General features: G+C 46.6%; 1 protein-coding gene across 4 annotated transcripts in view; it reads right to left on the bottom strand.

The window, feature by feature from the left end:
* Window positions 1-23,281: 23,281 nt before the first annotated feature.
* The window catches only part of DCAF12 (DDB1 and CUL4 associated factor 12), a 41,146-nt gene continuing 38,331 nt past the window's right edge, over window positions 23,282-26,096 (bottom strand). For all 4 annotated transcript variants that reach the window (XM_031014637.3, XM_031014638.2, XM_031014636.3 and 1 more), the window contains one exon: window positions 23,282-25,425. In XM_031014637.3, coding sequence (XP_030870497.1) covers window positions 25,267-25,425 — 159 coding nt within the window. In that variant the 3' untranslated portion in view covers window positions 23,282-25,266. The remainder of the gene's footprint in view (window positions 25,426-26,096) is intronic.

Below are 26,096 nucleotides of genomic sequence, written 5' to 3'. Positions count from 1 at the left end.
AGCTCAGGAGTTGGAGACCAGCCTGGGCAACATAGTAATGCCCCATCTCAAAATTTTAAAAAGGCACGCTCTTATTTGCATAATAGGAGTACAAATTGGCATAAACTTTTTGGAAAACAAAAAGTCATAATATATTAAAGCATCCAAATCCATTCTCATACTCGGCCCTAAGGAAATAATTTTACAAATGGAAAAATTGTTATGCAGAAAAAACATTTATCTCAGGTTTATTTATAACTGCAAATATTGGAAGCATCTGACATATCTGACTGTAGAGAAATGGTTAAGTAAATTATGGTATTCATGCTAGATCCAATATTATGCAGAAAAAACATTTCTCTCAGGTTTATTTATAACTGCAAATATTGGAAGCATCTGACATATCTGACTGTAGAGAAATGGTTAAGTAAATTATGGTATTCATGCTAGATCCCATATTATGCAGCCTTTATAAACAACATTTTCAAAAAACATGCCAGGACATGGGGAAATGCTTGCTGTGTACATTTAGGTATAAAAAGCCAAAACCAAATCTGTGAGTAAATATAACTATGTAAGAACAGTATGCATAAGAAAGAAAGGCTATAAAAATACATCAAAAGAATAGTAACATGGGCCGGGCACGGTGGCTCATGCCTATAATCCCAGCACTTTGGGAGGCCGAGGAAGGTGGATCACCTGAGGTCGGGAGTTCAAGACCAGCCTGACCAACATGGAGAAACCCCGTCTCTACCAAAAATACAAAAAAATTAGCTGGGCATGGTGGCACATGCCTGTAATCTCAGCTACTCGGAAGGCTGAGGCAGGAGAATCACTTGAACCCGGGAGGCGGAGGTTGCGGTGAGCCAAGATTGCGCCATTGCACTCCAGCCTGGGCAACAAGAGCGAAACTGGTCTCAAAAAAAAAAAAAAAAAAATAGTAACATGGGCTGTGTTTAGAAAATGGCAATTTAGATAACATTTTCACTTCTCTGTAATTTCAAATTGCTTTTAATACTCAGGTCTTACACCCAGCGAGGTGGCTCACACCTCTAATCCCAGCACTTTGGGAAGCCAAGGCGGGTGGATCACGAGGTCAGAAGTTCAAGATCAGCCTGGCCAATATGGTGAAACCACATCTCTACTAAAAATACAAAAATTAGCCGGGCATGGTGGTGCGCGCCTGTAGTCCCACTACTCTGTAGGCTAAGGCAGGAGAACTGCTTGAACTCGGGAGGCGGAGGTTGCAGTGAGCCGAGATTACGCCACTGCACTCCAGCCTGGGTGATACAGCGAGACTCCATCTAAAAAAAACAAAACAAAACAAAACCTCAGGTGTTACTTTTATGATCTAAATAATGTTTAAGCAAATATTTAGGGCTATTGAAGGTTGTACGCTTTCAGAGAGAAATCCATTGTATATGAATATGAACATAATAGCTTATCAGGGAAGATCAGATTTCTAGGATGTTGTATGGACTGAATTATGATCCTCCCACCCCAGTTCATATGTTGAAGTACTACAGAATGTGACTGTATTTGGAATTAGGATGTTTAAAGAGGTAATTGAGGTAATTAAGGTTCAATTAGGTCATCGGGCTCGGCCCTAATTTAACTAATCCAATAGGCCTTTTTTTTTTTTCTTTCTTGAGACGGAGTCTTGCTCTGTCGCCAGGTTGGAGTGCAGTGGTGTGATCTCGGCTCACTGCAGCCTCCACCTCCCAGGCTCAAGCGATTCTCCTGCCTCAGCCTCCCAAGTAGCTGGGATTACAGACACCTGGAACCATACCCAGCTAATTTTTGTATTTTTAGTACAGACGGGGCTTCACCACGTTGGCCAGGCTGGTCGCGAATTCCTGAGCTCAGGTGGTCCGCCTGCCTCGGCCTCCCAAAGTGCTGGGATTACAGACGTGAGCCCCTGAGCCCAGCTAATTAAAAAAAAATTTTTTTTGAGACGGCACGATCTCGGCTCACTGCAACCTCCGCCTCCCAGGTTCAAGCGATTCTCCTGCCCCAGCCTCCTGAGTAGCTGGGACTACAAGTGTGTGCCACCATGCCCAGCTAATTTTTTGTATTTTAGTAGAGACGGGGTTTCACCGTGTTAGCCAGGATGGTCTCGATCTCCTGACCTCGTGATCCACCCACCTCAGCCTCCCAAAGAGCTGGGGATTACAGGCGTGAGCTACTGTGCCTGGTTTTAAAAATTTTTATAGAGACAGGTCTAGCTATATTGCCCAGGCTGATCTTGAACTCCTGGCCTCAAGTGATCCTCCCACCTCAGCCTCCCAAAGTGCTGGGATTACAGCCATGAGCCACTGTGCCCAGCCAAAAAAAAAATTTTGTTTTTTAAATAAGCAATGTATAGTCTACACCCAGTATCCATGGGATATTTATTCCAGGACACAATCCTCCCCCAGTATACCAAAATCCACAGATGTTCAAGTCCCTTATATTAAATGACATCGTAGTATTTGCATATAACCTAAGCATATACTTTTTATTTTATTTAATTTATTTGTTTATTTTGAGCCGGAGTCTTGCTCCATCGCCCAGGCTGGAGTGCAATGGCACGATCTAGGCTCACTGCAACCTCCGCTTCCCAAGTTCAAGAGATTCTCCTGCCTCAGCCTCCCGAGTAGATGGGACTAGAGGCGCACAACAGCATGCTTGTTTAATTTTTGTATTTTTTGTACAGACGGGGTTTCATCATGTTGGTCAGGCTGGTCTTGAACTCCTGATCTCAGGTGATCTGCCCACCTTGGCCTCCCAAAGTGTTGAGATTACAGGTGTGACCCACTGCACCAGGCCCAGAATCAGAAGTTAAACTCAAGTCTTCCTAAATTTAAACACAGTGCTTTATTTTCTCCAACACCATTAGTGTTTTTGCCTTCTCCTCCTCCCCACTGAACATAAAGCTTCTTGAAAACAAGGACTGCGTTTTTTCATGTGTGTATTTCTTTTGTCATAGAGACGGGATCTCACTATGTTGCCTAGATTGGTCTCAAACTCCTGGCCTCAAGTGATCCTCCCACCTCGGTCTTGCAAAGTGTTAGGATTACAGGCATGAGCCAGTATGGCTAGCCTCATGTCTGTATTTCTAGCACCTAGCATGAGATTTAGCTCATAGTAAGCACAAAATAAATATTTTTTAAATGAAGAGCGATGTTTCTGAAGACACATTGTAAGATGTCTCTGTTTTGTACTTTCACATTTTGCTTACAGAGAGGATTGTAGAAAGCAATACACGCCCACCTACATATACAAGTTAGAATTTATCAAATTCTAGAGATGAAAGGAATTTAAGACGAGTTTGACCTAGGATTTATTGTTTCCCCACTATGTGCCTAGCTGTGTTCTGGGTGCTGTGAAAAATTAAAAAAATATATATATCTTTGACACAATGTTTCACAATGCTAGCACAATACAGTATGTTCTAAATAAATGTCTAATGAAAAAAGGAAGAGAGACAGACTAGGAGAAGGTTACAGGCCAGGAGTTTGAGCCCAGCCTGGGCAACACTGGGAAACCCCGTCTCTACAAAAAATACAAAAATTAGCTGGGTGTGGTGGTGTGGTGGACAGATAATCCAGGCAGTCAGGAATTCCCGATCTGATTGTACAGGATCTTATATGCCAGGCTAAGGAATTTATTTCCTCCTGTTACTAATCCCTGCTAAAATCCTCTTTCTATAAAAATTTGAATGTCAATAGGGGTCTCCAGAAGTAGAAAAGCCTCCTTAGAGACACTGAGGAATGAAGTGCTAATGGTGGGATGACAGGTGGTGGGATGATATTTTAGATGAGGAGGCCACCCCCTCAGATCCTCTGCTGATATGCCGCCAGTTCTGCCAACTTGAGGGTGGGCCAGCTGTGGTCACTAAAGAAAGAACACTTTTGATGGCACTCACTTGCATATCAACTTTAAATTAGTTAACTTAAGCAAAACTCTTCCGTTGCTCTTCCAAGAATGAACACATGGTAGTCACGAGGAGAAATCTGTTTTTTTTTCTCGCTCTATCGCCCAGGCTGGAGTGCAGCGGCGCGATCTTGGCTCACTGCAAGCTCCGCCTCCCGGGTTCACACCATTCTCCTGCCTCAGCCTCCCCAGTAGCTGGGATTACAGGTGCCCGTCGCCACACCCGGCTAATTTTTTTGTATTTTTAGTAGAGACGGGGTTTTACTGTTAGCCAGGATGGTCTGGATCTCCTAACCTCGTGATCCGCCCGCCTCGGCCTCCCAAAGTACTGGGATTACAGGCGTGAGCCACCGCACCCAGCCCGAGAAATCTGTTCTGATGAGGATGAGTATAATTCCCAGCCCAGCCAGAAAAGAAAACATGCCACCCACAGCACACTAGGGAGGGAAGAAGGGGGCTTGACAAACTGTTTGGCCCAGACCTTCCCCAACATTCCCCCAGTCAAATGATAACCTCCTAGCAGCTTGGGCCTTGTTTCAGGCCAAAGATAGTTCAGTATGGCCTTCTGCAAGGACAGAATGGCTACACCTGTGGGCTCCTTAAAAGCAAGACCAGGCCAGGCAGTGGCTCATGTCTGTAATCTCAGCACTTTGGGACGAAGGAGGTTAGCTTGAACCCAGGATTTCTCTCTTTTTTTTTTTGAGATGGGGTCTTGCTCTGTTGCCAGGCTGGAGTGCAGTGGTGCAGTCTCAGCTCACTGGAACCTCCAACTCCCTGGTTCAAGCGATTCTCTTGCCTCAGCCTCCCGATTAGCTGGGATTACAGGCACGTGCCACTACGCCCAGCTAAATTTTGTATTTTTAGTAGAGACGGGGTTTCACCACGTTGGCCAGGAGGGTCTCGATCTCTTGACCTCGTGATCCACCCGCCTCGGCCTCCCAAAGTGTTGGGATTACAGGTGTGAGCCACCACTCCCGGCCAGGAACTCTCTTCTTACTCATACTTCAGAAACCAGGAAAGTCTTCCCCTGATACCTGCCATGGTCACTGATGGCCCCTACTGAAGGTGCAGCCCTGGGCAGGTCACATGACCTGCTACGACCACCAACCTCAGCTGACTGGACCAGGGTGAAAATCTCCATATCCTAGAGTGACCATTGACCCATAGTATTATCTGGCTTGAAAAATTGAACTAAGCTCTTTTTTTTTTTTTTTTTTTTGAGACAGAGTCTCACTCTGTCGCCCAGGCTGGAGTGCAGTGGTGCAATCTCAGCTCACTGCAACCTCTGCGTTCCAGGTTCAAGCGATTATCCTGCCTCAGCCTCCCGAGTAGCTGGGACTACAGGCGTGCACCACCATGCCTGGCTACTTTTTGTATTTTTAGTAGAGACGGGGTTTCACCATGTTGGCCAAGCTGGTCTCAAACTCCTGACCTCGTGATCTGCCCACCTCAGCTTCCCAAAGTGCTGGGATTACAGGCGTGAGCCACCATGCCCAGCCTGAAAAGTTGAGCTCTTTAAGATTTCTTTCAGGAATTTGTACTTGATAAGAAGCAACCAAACCTAACTGGAGAAATCTCAATCTTTTCATATCCTGCACACTTAGTTTCTGCACAGGAAACTATCCTGCACAGGAGTTCGAGACTAGCCTGGCCAACATGGGGAAACCTCATCTCTACTAAAAAAACTACAAAAAATTAGCTGGGCACAGTGGCAGGTGCCTATAATCCCAGCTACTTGGGAGGCTAAGGCAGGAGAATCGCTTGAACCCGGGAAGCAGAGATTGAGGTGAGCCGAGATTGCGCCATTGCACTCCAGCCTAGGAGAGAGCAAGACTCCATCTAAAAAAAATAATAATAAGTAAATTAGAAAAAAGAAGTCAGTTCCTAAACAGCCTAGAGATGCATTCAGCCAAGGTCCCCAGGCTTAGGTGGAATGTACCTCCAACAGGTGCTGGGGCCTTAAAAGCTCATGCTGGGTGCAGTGGCTCACTTCTGTAATCCCAACACTTTGGGAGGCCAAGGCAGGCGGATCCTTTGAGGCCAGGAGTTCGAGACCAGCCTGTGCAACATGGCAAAACCCCGTCTCCACTAAAAATACAAAAGTTAGCAACATGGTGAGACCCTGTCTCTACAAGAAATTTAAAAATTAACCAGGTGTGGTGGCACATGCCTATAGTCCCAGCGGAGGACTGCCTGAACCTAGGAGTTTGAGAGTAGCCTGGGCAACATGGGGAAACCCTATCTATAAAAAATTATATATATATATATATATATATATATAAATTAGCTGGGCATGGTGGTGCACACCTGTAGTTCCAACTACTCAGGAGACTGACCTGGGAGGACCACCTGAACCTGGGGAGGTCAAGGCTGCAGTGAGCCATGATTGTGCCAGTGCACTTCAGCTGGGTGACAGAGCAAGCCCCTGTCTCAAAACAAACAAAACAAAACAGCAACAAAAAACACCACACAATAAAAAACTCAACAATCAACAAAACAAGCCCTAATGTGTAGCATGTGTTGATTTCTGTGGCATAAATATCCCTACCATAGCCTATTTAAAGTTACAGGATATGGCCGGGCGTGGTGGCTCACACCTACAACCCCAGCACTTTGGGAGGCCAAGGCTGTTGGATCACTTGAGGTCAAGAGTTCAAGACACGCTTGGCCAACATGTCAAAACCCTGCCTCTACTAAAAATACAAAAATTAGTCCGTCATGGTGATGTGGACCTGTAATCCCAGCTACTTGGAAGGCTGAGGCAGGAGAATTGCTTGAACCCAGGAGGCAGAGGTTGTAGTGAGCAAACATTGCACCACTGCACTCCAGCCTGGGCGACAGAGATAAACCTGTCTCAAAAAACAAAACAAAAAATAAATAAAATAAAATAAAGTTACAGGATATATCAAGCTACATCAACCTACAATATAATGCTGGAAGTGGAGAGTGAAGTAGTGGAGAACTCTGACTCCAGTGCAGGCAAGTTACTTTATCTCTCTGGGCCTCAGTTTCTTCATCTGTAAAATGAGATGATACTAATGCTTCCTCCATAGAGTCATTAAGGGGATTAAATGTGAATATATGAAAATGACGTGTGGCAGAGCCTAACATTCCGTACCTTTTAGCTATTGTTAGCCTCTACTATTAATTTACTGTGTGACCTTGGGCAAGACTCTTTCTATCTCTGCATCTTAGTTCCTTCACTTTGTAAAACAAAGAGGTTTTATTGTAAATAATCTTTGACATCCTTCCAGCTCTAAAAATCCTAGTGCCATCTCTGACTCCAGTAAAAGAGAAACCTCAGCCTCCCTCTCTGGTTTATGAGCACTTTTCCTGAAATCACAGGTATAAGTCACCTGGGTGATGCAAGAAACATCCAGGTGGATTCTGTCCAAAGTTGATTCATTCCAAAATGTAAAGTTAAAAGGCCAGGTGTGGTGGCTCACTCCTGTAATCCCAGCACTTTTGGAGGCCAAGGCAGACAGATCACTTGAGGTCGAGAGTTCGAGACGAGCCTGGCCAACATGGTGAAACCCCATCTCTACTAAGCAAACAAACAAACAAAAATACAAAAATTAGCCAGGCGTGGTGGTGCACACCTGTAATCCCAGATACTCAGGAGGCTGAGGTAGGAGAATTGCTTGAACCCAGGAGGCAGAGGTTGCAGTAAGCTGAGATCGCACCACTGCAAGACTCTGTCTCAAAAAAAAAAAAAAAAAGTAAAGTTAAAAGTAATTATCAGGCCGGGCGGTGGCTCACGCCTGTAATCCCAGCACTTTGGGAGGCCGAAGTGGGCAGATCACCTGAGATCAGGAGTTTGAGACTAACCTGGCCAACATGGTAAAACCCCATCCCTACTAAAAATACAAAAATTATCTGGGCGTGGTGGTGCATACCTGTAATCCCAGCTACTCAGGAGGCTGAGACAGGAGAATCACTTGAACCCAGGAGGGAGAGGTCGCAGTGAGCTGAGATCATGCCACTGCACTCCAGCTTGGGTGACACAGCAAGACTCCATCTCAAAAAAATTTAAGAAAAAAAGAAGTAATTGTCAGCCTTTGCCTCACTCAGTCTGGGAAAACTTCTCTGGGGCCAAAGCTTCCCAGCATCTGGGACTCTTTTCCTCTAACTGGCAGGCCCAGGTGCTGGTCAGTTCTGGCTGAGTCATTTGTAAACCTGCTAGGTGCCTGGTTTAGAAACTTTCTGATTCTTCCCTCTTGGGAGGGTCCTAGGGGAAAATGCCTTTTTCTTTTTTCTTTGTTTCATGGAGAGAAACAAAAACAGAAAGAAACAGAAATACAGAGAGAAACCTAGAGGCACTATTAATAGAAAGAGACTGAGAAAAAAACACCAGGAGAAAGATTTTTCTGACATTTTTTTTTCTAACAAGAGAAGACAAATACAAACAGAGCTGAAGATAAAATAAAAGTTGATTCCCACCACAACTCTGCAGAATTTCTTGGAAAGGATCATGTTTCAAATAAATACACATGCAGTACAGATGGCAGTATTTCTTGCTTTTTTCCCTACTCTTAACTCTGGGGTATTTTGAGCATGCACCTTCCTCCAGCCCAAATGCCCAGTGGAATAATCTTACCTACGTTTCCATTCAGGCCCAATCCTCCTGGTTGAATTCCATAGGAGTTAGAATTATTATCACCTTTTGTCACCTTAGAACCAAAGATTCTAAGAGCGAAAAATGACTTTAGAGCACACCTCCTCTTCCTGCAATATTTTACATATGAGAAAACCGAAGCTCAGAGAGGTTAGGTAACTTACTGAGATCCTACAGACAAATGACAGAGCCAGGTTAGATGGCAATCTGTAGTAAGATACATGTCCTTATTTATCAGGTCCCCAGCAAGAAATAGATGGATAATTGAGGAGAGTTTAGTAAGACAACGAGAGATGTTACAATGCCCGAGGGCCAGTGACAGTGTGGAAACCTGATCACTATTGGGCTTCAGGGGACAACAGGAAGGGAGCAGCAAACAAATGAGAAGGGTCACCTGACAGGGGTCTGCAGTGACTCCACTTTTAGGAAGGTGGGGTGTCAGTGGAAAATAAATAACCTCTTTTTATTTTTGAGACGGAGTCTCACTCTGTCGCCCAGGCTGGAGTGCAGTGGCACGATCTTGGCTCACTGCAGCCTCCGCCTCCCGGGTTCAAGCAATTTTGCCTCAGTCTCCCAAGTACCTGGGACTAAAGGCACGCGCTGCCATGCCCAGCTAATTTTTATATTTTTAGTAGAGATGGGGTTTCGCCATGTTGGACAGGTTGGTCTCGAACACCTGACCTCAGGTGATCTCCCCACCTCAGCCTCCCAAAGTGCTGGGATTACAGGCATGAGCCATGGTGCCCAGCCATAAATAACCTCTTGTCCCAATCCTCTCTCCTCCTAATCTCCATTGGGAGAATTTAACCAGAAGGCAGAGGACAAGAAGGCCTACTGATAGAGACCAGGAGTACCCAGTAGGGCAGAGAGTAGATCTGGAGGGGTACATGGAAGCACACCTATCATCACTTTATTTTTTATTATTATTATTATTATTATTATTTGAGATGGAGTCTAACTTTGTCGCCCAGGCTGGAGTAAAGTGGCGAGATCGCACCACTGCACTCCAGCCTGGGTGGCAGAGCGAGACTCTGCCTCAAAAAATTAAAAAAAAAAAAAAAACAAGGAAGAGAGAAGCTGGAGTCTTGGGACCTATGAGCAGATAGTTTAGTGGAAGCCTGGGAGGCCCTCTCCTCCTTCTGTAGCGCAAAAAGTCACCTCTCCAGGGACCTCTTTGACTTGACAGATCCCTTTGGCTGTATCCTGTCTCCTGCTCTCCCTACCTCTAGAATCACCTCCCTACCCTAAAGCCAAAGGAGTCTGAGGCAGAGTCAAGACTCTCAGAAGCAAGTTAAACCAGTTCCTGCAGGCCCTGACATGCCCTGCTGAATAGCCCCTGCAGAAAATTCCTGTCCTCAGCTGTAGCCACAGCTGGCTACTGATGGTAAGAAAGAGACCTGGGGAGGGGAGAGATCTCAAGGAAAACACAAGTCGACACCTTCCTTCAAATACAGATAGAGCCAAACTGGACTTTTAGGAGCTGAGACCGTGCCTGTGGGGCAAAGCTAACACTCAAGTCACCTCTTTCTTGGTCAGCGTAGTGGCTACTTCTGCCTGAAAGGATGTCTCCAAAGAGCACCAATGCCTGTTTCTTGGGGCCTCCATCCAATTGTGTCAGCTCAGATCCTAGCAGAGCTCCCGGTGTTCTCTGAGAAGCTGCCTCCCAGCAATATCTGAGAGCCCAGCTTTCAGTTTCTTCCTCCAGGTTGCTCAGGTCCCCTGAGTCCCGGGGAAAGGCCACACATGGCTTATTCCTCATGCAGGCAATATGGCTGCGTGTCTTGCCTCGCTGTGGTTATATAGGGTAGGCTACAACCAGGGGGAGTACAGAGGTTAATGGTTCAGGATTGGGTAAAGGCCTGGCTGGAGGCTTGAGGGCTTGGAGCTTGGTGTAAAAGTTACCTCCCCCTGTTTCTGGTGCTTCAGAGTCAAAATTATTTGGCCCGACTTTAAGTGAGGGAGTTCTGCCATCTCTCCTGGACTGTAAGAGCTCAGCCGATGACTCAGGGAGCCCTAAGAATGCTTTACAGCTGTGCTCTGTAAACACCGTCACGTTTCATGTTGCAGAAGTTCACAGTCAGCCAAGAGATTTAGTTACCTGCCTGCAGTCAAAAGCTGGTTAATGATTAGAAACAGGATTTAACTGGGAGCTTCAACCTCAGATCCAGTGCTCTTTCTCTAAGCTGCCTCCTACCTAACTCCTCCAATGCTCTATTTATTTATTTCAGATAGGGTCTGGCTCTGTCATCCAGGCTGAAGTGCAGTGGTGCAATCATAGCTAACTACAGCCCCAAACTTCTTGTGCTCAAGCGATCCTCACATCTCAGCCTCCTAAGTAGCTGGGACTACAGGTACATGCCACTTGTAGTGATTTTTTAATTCTTTTTTTAATAGAGATGAGGTCTTGGTATGTTGACTAGGCTGGTCTTGAGCTCCTGGCCTCAAACAATCCTCCTACCTCAATCTCCCAAAGCACTGAGGTTAGGTATGAGCCACCGCACCCCACCTCAATTTATTGAATTTGGTGATCCGGTGATCCAGTGATCCAGTGGCAACATTCCATTCCTTCCACAATAAGATCTATTTGGCTTTAAACAAAACACACACACTTCTGAGAAGCTGTATGCTCACATCTTTGTAAATCAAATCTGCAGATAAATGCAGAGGGAAGCTTGATTCAAGGATTGCTACTCTGAAAACCTCAATAAAGTGAAATAAAACCCCAAAAAACTCCTTCGAGTTTGAGACCAGCCTGAGCAATAGAGAAAATCCCGTCTCAAAAAAAAAAAAAAAAAAATTAGCCATGCAGGGTAGTGCATGCCTGTAGTCCCAGCTACTCAGGAGGCTGAGGTGGGAGGATTGCTTGAGTGACCAGGAGGTTGAGGCTGCAGTGAGCCAAGATGGGGCCACTGCACTCCAGCCTGGGCAACACAGCAAGACCCTGTCTCAAAACAAAAAAAAACTCTTTCACACTACAGCTACCTTCCTCTCTCCGCAGTCCCTTTAAAAGACATGTTTTGTGCATATCTTTGTTTTCTCCACACTCCATGTGGAATTTATGCAGGAGAGGGATCTCCAGAGGCGAGGAGCTAAGCTCTGGCTCCCCCTACTGGGTATATGATGGATTCATTGGCCTCAAATCTCCCATAAGACTCTGGGGCTCTCCAATCTTGTACCTGCCTGTGCTTGGAAAGCCTCTAAAGGCAGGGCTCCCTAAGGAGAGATGTGACCGTGGAAGACTTTCTAGAAGAGTTGGAACCTGAACTACATCTTGAAAGATTTTGACGGGGGAAGTTGGTAAGCTGGTTTGTAATTATTTCGTCATTTAACAATATATCTTAACAATCATTGTATGTCAGTACCTATAGCTTTACCTCTTTTTTTTTTTTTTTTTTTTGAGACGGAGTCTCGCTCTGTCGCCGAGGCTGGAGTGCAGTGGCGTGATCTCGGCTCACTGCAAGCTCTGCCTCCCGGGTTCACGCCATTCTCCTGCCTCAGCCTCCCCAGTAGCTGGGACTACAGGCGCCCGCCACCACGCCCGGCTAAATTTTTGTATTTTTTAGTAGAGACGGGGTTTCACTGTGTTAGCCAGGATGGTCTCGATCTCCTGACCTCGTGATCTGCCCGCCTCAGCCTCCCAAAGTGCTGGGATTACAGGCGTGAGCCACCGCGCCCAGCCTCATTCTTTCTTTTTTTTTATTATTTTTATTTTTTTGAGACGGAGTCTTGCTCTGTTACCCAGGCTGGAGTGCAATGGCGCGATCTCGGCTCACTGCAAGCTCCGCCTCCCGGGTTCATGCCATTCTCCTGCCTCAGCCTCCCGAGTAGCTGGGACTACAGGCGCCCACCACCACGCCTGGCTAATTTTTTGTACTTTTAGTAGAGACAGGGTTTCACTGTGTTAGCTAGGATGGTCTCAATTTCCTGACCTCGTGATCCACCCGCCTCGGCCTCCCAAAGTGCTGGGATTACAGGCGTGAGCCACTGCGCCCAGCCCTTTTCTTTTTTTTAAATCATCCAGCCCAAAATGTCAAAAGGACAAGCTTATGCTTTTATTTATTTTTATTTTTTGAGACAGATTCTTGCTCTGTCACCCAGGCTGGGGTGCAATGGTGCAATCTTTGCTCACTTGCACCCTTGACCTCACAGGCTCAAGTGATCCTCCCATCTCAGCCTCCCAAATAGCTGGGCCCACAGGTGTGCACCACCATGCCTGGCTAATTTTTATTTTATTTTATTTTTTTATTTTTTTTTAGACAGTCTCACTCTGTCACCCAGGCTGGAATGCAGTAGTGCGATCTCAGCTCACTGCAACCTCCGCCTCCTGGGTTCAAGCGATTCTCCTGCCTCAGCCTCCCAAGTAGCTGGGACTACAGGTGTACACCACCACGCTCGGCTAATTTTTGTATTTTTAGTAGAGACGTGGTTTCGTTATGTTGGCCAGGTTGGTCTAGTACTCCTGACCTTAGGTGATCTGCCCACCTTGGCCTCCCAAAGTGCTGGGATTATAGGCGTGAGCCACTGCACCTGGCCATGCCTGGCTAATTTTTTAAATTTTAGAAATGGGATCTCCCTGTGTTGCCCAGGCTGGTCTTGAACTCCTGAGCTCAAGTGATACTGGCACCTTGGCCTTCCAAAGTGTTGGGATTACAGGGATGAGCCACCATGCCCAGCTACTTCATTCTTTCAAAAGTGGACTATATATGTACATTTAAAAAACTTTTTATGGCTGGGCTCAGTGGCTCACGCCTGTAATCCCAGCACTCTGGGAGGCCAAGGCAGGTGGATCACCTGAGGTCAGGAGTTCAAGACCAGCCTGACCAACATGGTTAAACCTGATCTCTAATAAAAATACAAAATTAGCCGGGCGTAGTGGCGGGTGCCTATAATCCCAGCTACTCGGGAGGCTGAGGCAGGAGAATTGCTTGAACCCGGGAGGTGGAGGTTGCAGTGAGCTGAGATCGAATCCATTGTACTCCAGCCTGGGCAACAAGAGCAAAACTCCATCTCAACAACAACAACATTTTATTATAAAAAAAACTCCAACATTTAAAAATTAGGCTGGGCACAGGTGCTCATGCCTGTAATCCCAGCATTTTGGGAGGCTGAGACAGGAGGATTGTTTGAATATAGGAGTTCCACACCAGCTGGGAAACATGGTGAAACGTTCTTTTTTTTTTTTTTTTTTTTTTGAGATGGAGTCTTTCTGTGTTGCCCAGGCTGCAGTGCAGTGGTGCAATCTCGGCTCACTGCAACCTCTGCCTCCTGGGTTCCAGCGATTCTCCTGACTCAGCCTCCTGAGTAGCTGGATTACAGGTGTGCTCCACCATAACGCCCAGCTAATTTTTGTATTTTTAGTAGAGACGGGGTTTCAACATGTTGGCCAGGCCGGTTCCAAACTCCTGACCTCAAGTGATCCACCCGCCTCAGCCTCCCAAAGTGCCGGGATTACAGGCATGAGCCACCGTGCCTGGCCAATATTATTTCTACTAAAAATTGTTTAAAAAATTAGCCAGGGTTTGGCTGGGCACGGTGGCTCACGCCTGTAATCCCGGCACTTTGGGAGGCCAAGGTGGGCGGATCACGAGGTCAGGAGATCGAGACCATCCTGGCTAACATGGTGAAACCCCATATCTACTAAAAAATACAAAAAATTAGCCAGGTGAGGTGGCGGGCACCTGTAGTCCCAGCTACTCGGGAGGCTGAGGCAGAAGAATGGTGTGAACCCAGGAGGCGGAGCTTGCAGTGAACTGAGATGGCGCCACAGCACTCCAGCCTGGGTGACAGAGCGAGACTCTGTCTCAAAAAAAAAAATTAGCCAGGGAAGGTGGTGTGTGCCTGTGGCAGGAGGCTGAGGCAGGAGGATGGCTTGGGCCCAGAAGTTTGAGGCTGCAATGAACTATGATTGAGCCACTCCACCCCAGCCTTGGTGACTGCATGAGATCCTGTCTCAACAAAATAATAAAATAAAATTTGTGCTAGGCATGGTGACTCAGGCCTGTAATCCCACCACTTTGGGAGGCCCAGCCAGGAGGATGGCTTGCATCCAGGAGTTTAAGAACAGCCTGGGCAAAAAGCAAGACCCCATGGCTACAAAAAAAGTTTCAAAAATTAGCCAGACATAGCAGTGCGTGCCTGTAGTCCTACTTGAAAAGCTGAAGAGGGAGGATCGCTTGAGCCCAGAAGTTCCAGATTGAAGTCAGCTGTGAAGTGAGCTATGATCCTGCCACTGCACTCCAGCCTGGGTGACAGAGCAAGAGACTCCGAGTAAAAAAAAATTTTTTTTTTTTGAGATGGAATCTCACTCTGTCACCCAGGTTGGAGTGCAGTGGTGCAATCTCAGCTCAATGCAAGCTCCGCCTCCTGGGTTCATGCCATTCTCCTGCCTCAGCTTCCCGAATAGCTGGGATTACAGGCGCCCGTCACCAAGCCTGGCTATTTTTTTTTGTATTTTTAGTAGAGACAGGGTTTCACCGTGTTAGCCAGGATGGTCTCAATCTCCTCACCTCATGATCTGCCCGCCTTAGCCTCCCAAAATGCTGGGATTACAGGCGTGAGCCACCGCGCCCGGCCCCCAATTTTTTTTTTTTAAATAAATATAGGCCAGGCGCAGTGGCTCACACCTGTAACCCCAGCACTTTGGGAGGCCGAGGTGGGCAGATCACCTAAGTTCAGGAGTTTGAACCAGCCTGGCCAACATGGTAAAACCCCATCTCTACTAAAAATACAAAAATTAGCCAGACGCGGTGGCACGCGCCTATAATCCCAGCTACTCGGGAGGCTGAGGCACGAGAATTTTTTTTTTTTTTTTTTTTTTTTTTTTTTTTTTTTTTTTGAGACAGAGTCTTGCTCTGTCGCCCAGGCTGGAGTGCAGTGGCGCGATCTCAGTTCACTGCAACCTCCGCCTCCCAGGTTCATGCCATTCTCCTGCCTCAGCCTCCCGAGCAGCTGGGACTACAGGCGCCCGCAACCATGCCCAGCTACTTTTTTGTATTTTTAGTAGAGACGGGGGGTTTCGCCGTGTTAGCCAGGATGGTCTCGATCTCCTGACCTCGTGATCCACCCGCCTCGGCCTCCCAAAGTGCTGGGATTACAGGCGTGAGCCACCGCACCCGGCTGAGGCACGAGAATTGCTTGAACTCGGGAGGTGGAGGTTGCAGTGAGCCAAGATTGCACCACGGCACTCCAACCTGGGTGACGGAAGTCTCGAAAAAAAAATTTTTTTTAAATATATATAAATAAAAAAGTAAAAAATTAGGGCCAGGGGCCAGGCGCGATGGCTCACGCCTGTAATCCCAGCACTTTGGGAGGAGGCCAAGGTGGGCGGATCACCTGAAGTTAGAGGAGTTCAAGACCAGCCTGACCAATATGGTGAAGCCCCGTCTCTACTAAAAAAAAATACAAAGATTAGCCGGGCATGGTGGCAGGCACCTGTAGTCCCAGCTACTTCGGAGGCTGAGACAGAAGAATTGCTTGAACCAGAGAGGCAGAGGTTGCAGTGAGCCTAAATCGTGCTACTGCACTCCAGCCTGAGCGACAGAGTGAGACTCCGTCTCAAAAAACAAACAAACAAACAAACAAAAAACAATAGGCCCAGGTACAGTTTGGGCAACAGAGTGAGACTGTGTCTCAAAAAATAATACTAATTTTTCAACACCATAAATACCATTTGATAGGCTAAGAGTTCCTGATAAAGACCACAGTCACCAGTTAAATAAACTGATAGCCTCAGAACAATAACATCAAAGCTGACATCATCTGTGATGACCCACACAACCTCCATCATCTCTGGGAATCCTATGACATCCTGGCTAGCAACTCCAGGTCTGCCCAGGTGCCTGCAAGGCCGATTCCATAGCAAGGCAAGTTTAGGTATCTCAGGTCTTAGCTAGATCTCTTATTATCTTCTGCTATCAAAGGAGACCCAAGATAGCTGTACGTTTTCTTGGCTTGTTCAAGATGAGAAAGCATCCTAAAACTCTACAACCTGCACTTTGAAAGGATGTCTTAGAGCACAAGTTCAAAATGTTGAGATAGGCTGGGTGCAGTGGCTCAGGTCTGTAATTCCAGCACTTTGGGAGGCTGAAGTGGGCGGATAACGAGGTCAAGAGATCGACACCATCCTGGCCAGATGCTGGTGATATCCCGTCTCTATTAAAAATACAAAAATTAGCTGGGCATGGTTGCATGGGCATGTAGACCCAGCTACTCGGGAGGCTCAGGCAGGAGAATCGCTTGAACCCGGGAGGCAGAGGTTGGGGTGAGCCGAGATTGCGCCACTGCACTCCAGCCTGACGAGAGTGAGACTGTGTTTAGAAAAAAAAGAAAAAAAATGGCCAGGCGCCTTGGCTGACGCCTGTAATCCCAGCACTTTGGAGACCGAGGCAGGCGGATCATGAGGTCAGGAGTTCGAGACCAGCCTGGCCAATATGGTGAAACCCTGTCTCTATTAAAAATACAAAAATTAGGCTGGGCACGGTGGCTCACGCCTGTAATCCCAGCACTCTGGGAGGACAAGGCAGGCAAGAGGATCATCTGAGCTCAAGAGTTTGAGAGATCAGCCTTGGCAACATGGTGAAACCCTGTCTCTGTTTAAGAAAAAAAAACATTAAGGCCGGGTGCGGTGGCTCACGCCTGTAATCCCAGCACTTTGAGAGGCTGAGGTGGGCAGATCATGAGGTCAAGAGATTGAGACCATCCTGGCCAGATGCTGGTGAAATCCCATCTCTACTAAAAATATAAGAATTAGCTGGGCTTGGTGGCATGGGCATAGAGACTCAGCTACTCGGGAGGCTGAGGGATGAGAATCGCTTGAACCCGGGAGGCAGAGGTCGGACTGAGCCAAGATCGCTCCACTGCACTCCAGCCTGATGAGAGTGAGACTGTGTTTAGAAAAAAAAAGAAAAAAAAATGGCCAGGCGCCTTGGCTGACGCCTGTAATCCTAGCACTTTGGAGGCCAAGGCAGGCAGATCATGAGGTCAGGAGTTCGAGACCAGTCTGGCCAATATGGTGAAACCCCGTCTCTATTAAAAATACAAAAATTAGCCGGGCGCGGTGGCTCACGCCTGTAATCCCAGCACTTTGGGAGGCTGAGGTGGGTGGATCACCTGAGGTCAGGAGTTCGAGACCAGCCTGACCAACATGGAGAAACTCCATCTCTACTGAAAGTACAAAAATTAGCTGGGCATGGTGGCGCATGTTTGTAATCCCAGCTACTCAGGAGGCTGAGGTAGGAGAATCGCTTGAACCTGGGAGGTGGAGGTTGCAGTGAGCCAAGATTGCGCCATTGCACTCCAGCCTAGGCAACAAGAGCAAAACTCCATCTCAAAAAAAAAAAAAAAAAAAAAAAAAAGAAAGAAAGAAATTAGCCAGGTGTGGTGGCAGGCGCCTGTAGTCCCAGCTACTTGGGAGGCTGAGGCAGGAGAATTGCTTGAACCGAGGAGGTGGAGGTTGCAGTGAGCTGAGATCATGCCATTGCACTCCATTCCGGGTGGCAGAGCAGGACTCTGTCTCAAAAAAAAAAAAAAAAAGAAAAAAAATACAAAATTAGCTGGGCATGGTGGCACATGCCTGTAATCCCAGCTACTTGGTAGGCTGAGGCAGGAGAATTGCTTGAACCTGGGAGGTGGAGCTTGCAGTGAGCCGAGATCACACCATTGCACTCCAGCCTTGTGACAGCTTGAGACTCCGTCTCAAGAAAAAACAAACAGAAAATCAAACAAACAAAAAAACAACATTGACCAGGCGTGGTGGTTCAAGTCTGTAATCCCAGCACTTTTTGGGAGACCAAGGCAGGCGGACTGCTTGAGGTCAGGAGTTTGAGACCAGCCTGGGCAACATGGCAAAACCCCTCCTCTACTAAAAATACAAAGATTAGCCAGGTGTGGTGGTGTGTGCCTGTAATCCCAGCTATTCAGAGGAGGCTGAGGCACAAGAATCACTTGAATCCAGGAGGCACAAGCTGCAGTGAGCTGAGATTGCACCACTGCACTCCAGCCTGGGTGACAAAGCCAGGCTCTGCTTTAAAAAAAAAAAAAGGGCCTGTAATCTCAGCACATTGGGAGGCCAATGTGGTGGATCAGGAGTTTGAGACCAGCCTGGCCAACATGGTGAAACCCTGTCTCTACTAAAAATACAAACATTAGCCACGTGTGGTGGTGGGCGCCTGTAATCCTAGCTACTTGGGAGACTGAGGCAGGAGAATCACTTGAACCTGGGAGGCGGAGGTTGCAGTGAGCTGAGAACGCACCATTGCACTCCGGCCTGGGTGTGAAGAGCAAAACTCTGTCTCAAAAAAAAAAAAAAAAGTTGAGATAGTTTGAAATAGGTAGGAAAAAGCAACCAGTGGTATGCAGATTTGATGATCACTTCCTCCAGTATCAATTCAGTCATGGTTCTGAGCTTTACTTTTTGCTTTTTTAAGTCTTAGCACTAATATTACAGTTTATCTGTGTATTATTGTAAGAGAAAATATTTTCCTTTGATCTAGTGTGATTTTACAAAAATTGGTATCTAAAAATTTCTCAGAATACTCCTAAATTACCACAAACTTGGTGGGTTGTTTTTTGTTTTTTTTTTTGAGACGGAGCCTTGCTGTGTCGCCCAGGCTGGAGTGCAGTGGCACGATCTCAGCTCACTGCAACCTCCATCTCCCAGGTTCAAGCAATTCTCCTGCCTCAGCCTCCCGAGTAGTTGGGACTATAGGTGCATGCCACTACGCCCGGCCAATTTTTTGTATTTTTAGTAGAGACGGGGTTTCACCATATTGGTCAGGCTGGTCTCGAACTCCTGAGCTCAGGCGATCCACCCGCCTCAGCCTCCCAGAGTGCTGGGATTAGAGGCATGAGCCATTGTGCCCAGCCTAACTTGGTGGGTTTTAAAACAACAGAGTCATTCTCTCATAGTTTTGGAGTCCAGAAGTCTGAAAACAAGACGCCAATCTCTTGCAATGCTCTTTCTCGAGGCCCAAGGGGAGAATTTTTTTTTTGAGACGGAGTCTCACTCTATTGCCCAGGCTGGAGTGCAATGGTGTGGTCTCGGCTTTCTGCAACCTCTGCCTCCTGGGTTCAAGCGATTCTCTTGCCTCAGCTTCCTGAGTAGCTGAGATTATAGGAGCACACCACCACGCCCGGCTAATTTTTGTATTTTTTGGTAGAGGTGGGGTTTCGCCATGTTGGCCAGGCTGGTCTCAAACTCCTGACCTCAGATGATCTGCCCACCTCGGCCTCCCAAAGTGCTGGGATTACAGGTGTGAGCAGCCACGCCTAGCCTATTATTATTTTTTGAGACAGGGTCTTGCTCTGTCACCCAGGTTGGAGTGCAGTGGCGCAATCATAGTTCACAGCAGCCTCAAACTCCTGGGCTCAAACAGTCTTCCTGTGCACCATCACGCCTGGCTAAGTTTTCAATTTTGTGTAGAGACCAGGTCTTGCTATATTGCCCAGGCTGATCTTGAGCTCCTAGTATCATGCAATCTTTCTGCCTTGGCCTCCCAAAGTGCTGGGATTACAGGCATGAGCCACTGCGCCTGGCCAGTTTCTTTTTTTTTTTTTTTTTTTTGAGACAGGGTCCTGCTCTGTTGCCCAGGCTGGAGTGCAGTGGCACAATCCTGGCGCACTTCAGCCTTAGACTCCTGGGCTCACGTGATCTTCCTGTCTCTGCCTCCCAAGTACCTGGGACTATAGGTGGGCATCACCATGCAAGGCTAATTAATTATGTGTAGAAATGGGGTCTCACTATGTTGGCCAGATTGGTCTCAAATTCCTGGCTTCAGGCAATCCACCTCAGCCTCCCAAAGTGTTGGGATTACAGGTGTAAGCCACTGCACCCAGCTCAGTTTATTTTAAGGTATGAGTTGATCATCTGTTTTCTTCCTGTCCATAGCGCTAGCAATGTTAATTATAGCTCTGAATACACCTTACAGCTTAACAAGAAGCATAGTAAACATGTGACTATGAGCACTTTTTTTTTTCGAGACGGAGTCTCTCTCTGTTGCCAGGCTGAAGTGCAGTGGCGTGATCTCGACTCACTGCAACCTCTAACTCCCGGGTTCAAGCGATTCTCCTGCCTCGGCCTCCCGAGTAGCTGGGATTACAGGCACGAGCCGCCACACCCAGCTAATTTTTTGTATTTTTAGTAGAGACAGGGTTTCACCATGTTGGCCAGGATGGTCTCGATCTTCTGACCTCGTGATCTGCCTGCCTCGGCTTCCCAAAGTGCCAGGATTATAGGTGTGAGCCGCTGCACATGGCCTGAGTACTGTTAAATAGTATTATTATCCCTTAAAAATCCTGACTTCAGCAGTTCCACACTAATCAAGAAGAGTGTTCAGATGTGAGGCCCAACCCAGGGGGATTCTGATAGAGGATAGTCCACACCTCTCTTGGAGAGTGGAATCATAAAAGAGCTCACAACTCCATCTCCATCTTGAGTTCAGTTCACACCTTTCTCTCCAGTGGTAGTATTCCTATGTCTCACATTTCTTTCATTGGATTCTTCTTTGGAGGAGCTAAGGGCAGAACCAAGCTAAGAAACCTGAGCATTTTATTGTCTTCATCACTGGTTTCAGAATTAGCAGCCTATGTTTCCATCCTCCCAAACCTTTCAGTTATCTCAGCACACTAGCGTGAAGAAAGATATGAATGAACTAGCATGAAGCAAATAACACTGAGCGATTCCTTCTCCTGTCCACCCCCCACTCCTCATTGTTGTCTTCTAGATACCAGCAACTGAAAAGCAGAACAAAAACACTTGGATCGTAGGCTAACTCCTAAAAGATTGATCCCTGGTGCTGATACAGGTATGGACATCCTGACTTGCTATTTCTGGGTACCTGCACGAGGAATGGCAGCTGGATCAGAGTGGCCTGGACTGGGGGCAGTCTTTAGTTTTATTAGGAACACAGGGCCAGATCAATAATCAATTAGAGTTGGCAGGGGACCAGGGACTTGGAGCATAAACAAGTCATGAAGGGCTAAGAATTCAGTTCAGCTCCAAAGCCTCCTGTAGAAGGACCCAAAGGATGAGGAGCCAGCAGACTATTTGGAATAAGGCATGTGGCATGCGGCCTGAGACAGAACAAGAAGTGCCTGAGAGAGAACAAGAAGTTCTTTCACAGAAGGGAGTAGGGACTGCTGGCAAAAAAGGGACCCCATAAAGCCCACAAAGCCCTTCTGTGATACATGCTTTGCTGGAAAGTCTGGCTGGAAAGTGGGAGCAAGGCCAAGATTCCATGGAGGCCAGAGGCCTAGACCAAGTCAACCCCACGTTCCCTAAGTCACCTTTCTTTGTGAGCATGTTCTATGGAACAAGTCCCATAGTAAAATACCAAAAACCTAAGAGTTCAGTTGCACATGTGTACATTTTTCCTTTTATAAATATTCATGACTCCTCCTATAGCTTATTAAATACATATATTCAGCCACCTTGTTCAACATAAATTCCTGTCCCCTTTGCCCCTCCCTCAGTTTGTGTTTCTGACTTCTGGCCAGAGGCTGTACTTCCCAGACTGTCAGAATGGCCACCCTGCAGACTGCAACCCTTTGAGAAATAAAGCTCTCCTTTCCAATTTTTAAAAATAAAAAAACCTGATGGTAAAGGAATGAAGCTGCCTTTGTTCTAATCTGCATTTCCCAAAAATGATTTGACAGTATTTTTTTTTTTGGAGATGGAGTCTCACTCTGTTGCCCAGGCTGGAGTGTAGTGGCACAATCTCGGCTCACTGCAACCTCTGCCTCCCAGGTACAAGCAATTCTCCTGCCTCAGCCTCCCGATAGCTGGGATTACAGGCACCCGCCAATACGCCCAGCTAATTTTTGTATTTTTGGTAGAGATGGGGTTTCACCATGTTGGCTGGGCTGGTCTCAAACTCCTGACCTCAGGTGATCCACCCACCTGGGCCTCCCAAAATGCTGGGATTACACGCGTGAGCCACTGCACCCGGCTGACAATGAAGATTTTACAAATACCTTCTAAATTCATTTTGGGAAAGGCTAGTTTCAGCCCTTTCCAAATGTAATTCGTCTCCTCTGGGGAGCCCTCTCAAATTGCTTTAACTTACTCATCTCCCCTTCCTGTCTTGCAGCCTTTGATCATATAGGAACCCACGTGTCATGTTCTGAACCAGTCAGTCTCTAAGGCAGGTGCATAGAGCAGCTGTGTCCAGCTTGCCCTGGAAAGAACAAGTACCATGTGGCAGAAGAATAGGGACGGCCTTGCCAGGCTCTGCGGCCTAGCCCTGGTGGGTTTCCCAGAGATGACTGTGTGAGGAAGGGTGGTATGATTTAGCAGTTTCTCTCAGCTACAGCTCCAAATAGGCTCTAGAAGAGCATCACTCACTGTGGTCACTGTGTTTTCCCCTTACAAAGGGCAGTGAAGGTCTATGGTTCCAACTACAAAAAACAAAAATTAATATCCTATTCCCAGAGTACTATGCAAGCACTTTCAGCGTCATTCTCAGGGCACCGTCCAAGCAGACAGGGCCTATTACCAACCCTTACTTATGTAAGAGAAGTAACGTCACACTACTTCAGTACCCTGGGCATATCCACCCTCAGCTGGACCTCAAAGCAACTGATCTTGGGCTAGAGTTGGGGACCTAGAGCAAGCAGGTCTTAGTATTTGTGTCTGCACTTGCCCTGCCTCTAACCTGGAGGTAATGGCTTGTGTTCCCCTTCTGCCACAAGCAATCCCAACAGCTCAAGCCAACCTTCCAACTAGTCATGTGGGGCCTTTTTGGCAGGCTCCTGGCTACACAATACTCACTCACACCATTTTGCACTGGAATAATTTTTATTTTTTTCCTTGGCAAAAAGTCAAGTGCTACATTTTTAAAAACAGAAAATCTCAAACAATCAAACGCATTACCCATTACAGAAGAGGGTCTGGCAATAGTACAAAACATCCTACTGAAGATTTTTTTTTTAAATATACAAGTCAGTTTAAAATGATAGAAGTTCTGTGAGAACTAAGAAATCTACAGCCTGTAGTTTAATAATAGAAAAAAAATTAAGACAATTAAAAGATCTATAGCATCCAGCATTTTGCTTAATTCCCTGTTTATAGCACCTATTTCTCTAGGTTCGAAGATGAGAATTCCAGAACCTGTAGTATGTGCTGTGTAACAAGTTAGGGTGGACTTGCTGTCTCTCCTCTCCACTAGCCCCCCACCATTAAAAGGAGAATATATATATATATATATATATTTTTTTTTTTTTCAATTTCCCTTCTTACACCCAGAGAAGAGGGGGAGAACTGGGAGAACAAGTTAAAAAACTGGGGTGCAGGAATAAATATGACTTTTCCTTTCCCCAAAATGGGATGTTGACAGAAAAGCAGAGTATGTGCTTAGAGGAATTCGTGGGTGGGAACAGCTGTTATCTTTGACATGATGTGTAAAAATCAGGGAACAAGTGGACATCACAGTCAGCTGCCTGCAAGTTTAAAAACCTCAGACTAAACAGACAGTTCAAGGGAGGAACAGACAAATTACTAATCACATTGATGCTGTTACATGCACAATGATGCTGACTGCAGGCCAGCCTGTCACCATCTCAGGGCTAAGCCAACAGAGTAGGAGGGGTGGCTTCAACCCCAAGTCCCACTGCAGTAAGAAAATGAATATTCCACACATGAAGCACTCACTAACACAGATAAACCCCCTGCTCACCCCCACCTTCTTAGACTTAACCCAATTTAGAAAATAATAGCAAAACCCATTGGGGAGATTGGAAGAATGGCAGAGAGGATTCTCCTCAAAGTCAAGGGGGCTATGGATGTGAATCTTAGCAGACTTGAGACTCCCAGCTCCAGGCCCCTTAAAACCAGATCAGGTCTTGAGGGGAAGGAGAGAGAAGCCAGGATGGGGATTCAAGTCCCATGAAGCCTTTTGTAGCCTCTAGAGCTGCACCTGGATGGTGAGTCTGATGTTTTAGGGGTGTGGCTACTGGCTAAGCAGATGTGAGGGTGGGAAGGGGAAGTGACACCAACTTCCCACACGGGGGACACACAGGTGGGAAGACAGGTAGGGCTGGATCACTTTGCAGTCCTGGCACGGGACGCCCCAGGAAGCCTACAATCTAACTAAAAAGATTTTCCCAGTGGTAATTTCTTTTCCTTTCTGTTTTTACTTCCTATTATCAGTGTTGTTAGACTTTAAAAAACAAGATACAGACTAGTCCCAAAGCTGGACTCTGTGAATAAAGTTGTTTCTTTTATAAATATTTTAATTACAAGTAATCCTCACTCCAGGTAATTTCAGTGACACACAGTACCTACAGGCACACAAGATCTCACACACACACACGCAGACAAGATCTCTCTCTCTCTCTCACACAGACACACACAGCTCCCGAACTTTCACAGAAAGTCTGAGAGCAACCATATAATTATAAAGGAGCCCTACCTCTCAAGAGTGAAGTAAGGGTGAGAAAGACTATGTCGTTTCAGCCTAAAGAAGCCAGAGAAGGGAGAATGTGTGTCACTTAAAGAAAAATAGGGATTAGCAACAATGTTTGGTTGAAAAGCCAGAAATAATAAAAGCTGGTAAAATTTTGATTACCAAAGGGGAAAACAAAAAACAAAACAACTTTCAGATTTCTGTACAGAGCTTCTTCCTATTAAGTGCCTAAACTATAGGCAAACTTTGGTGTTCCCACTAAAACACAAGAGCCTCACACAATTAGGAAAAAAAAATCAAAAGAAACAAGGAAACTGAGAATGTAAGTTAGTGTAAATCTCTGCATTTGGGGAGTTGTCATTAACTCCAGAGCCCAGCATAGTTTCCATGGAGCCCTGAAGGGAGGGGACCTCCTGCCACAAAGAGTTTCGTTCCAGACGAGTCGTAGCAGTGGGTGTAAACAGCATTGGGGAAGAAGTCAATGTCTGAAAAGTAATTCCTCCAGGTTTCATCATGATTCTACGGGAAGAGAAAGAGACTACAATTAGCACCTCTAGCCATGGGGCAGGAAAAGGGGGAGGAAGGGACAGGAATGCTTTCTGGTCTCCTTAAGGGAACAGGGTTCTACAGGTACAACCTCATGTCAGGAGATTGGCTGGTTGGTTCTCATGGGAATCAGGGCCTCATTTTTCCAACTAAACGTTAGAGAAGAACGGAGCAGCTGAAGAATTGCTATACAAGGCTCAGTTCTTCTCAGGAGAGTTAGAACCAAGGTTCTGTTTTCCCTCCACCGGCTATGCACAGGAGGAAGAACCAAACACTTGAATAATTCACTGGAGGTGGGGCGCAGTGGTTCATGGCTGTAATCCCAGAATTTTAGGAGGCCAAGGTGAAGAGAATCACTTGAGCCCAGGAGTTTGAGACCAACCTGGGCAACATGGCGAGACCCCATCTCTACTAAAAAAAATAAATTAGCCGGGCACAGTGCATATGCCTGTGGTCCCAGCTACTTGGGAGGCTGAGGCAGGAGGACTGCTTGAGCCCAGGAGTTCAAGGCTACATACAGTAAGCTATGATCACACCACTACACTCCAGCCTGGGCAACAGAGTGACCCTGTCTCAAAAAAAAAAAAAAAAAAAAAAAATTCACTGACAGCTGTGGTGGGAGGTTCCTTATCCTTCTTGCTCTA

This window comes from Gorilla gorilla, chromosome 13 (genome assembly GCF_029281585.2).
Source record: "Gorilla gorilla gorilla isolate KB3781 chromosome 13, NHGRI_mGorGor1-v2.1_pri, whole genome shotgun sequence".
In the NCBI taxonomy this organism is placed as follows: domain Eukaryota; kingdom Metazoa; phylum Chordata; class Mammalia; order Primates; family Hominidae; genus Gorilla; species Gorilla gorilla.
Note: the sequence above shows the minus strand (reverse complement) of the source record. Positions and strands in the feature narration are given on the sequence as shown.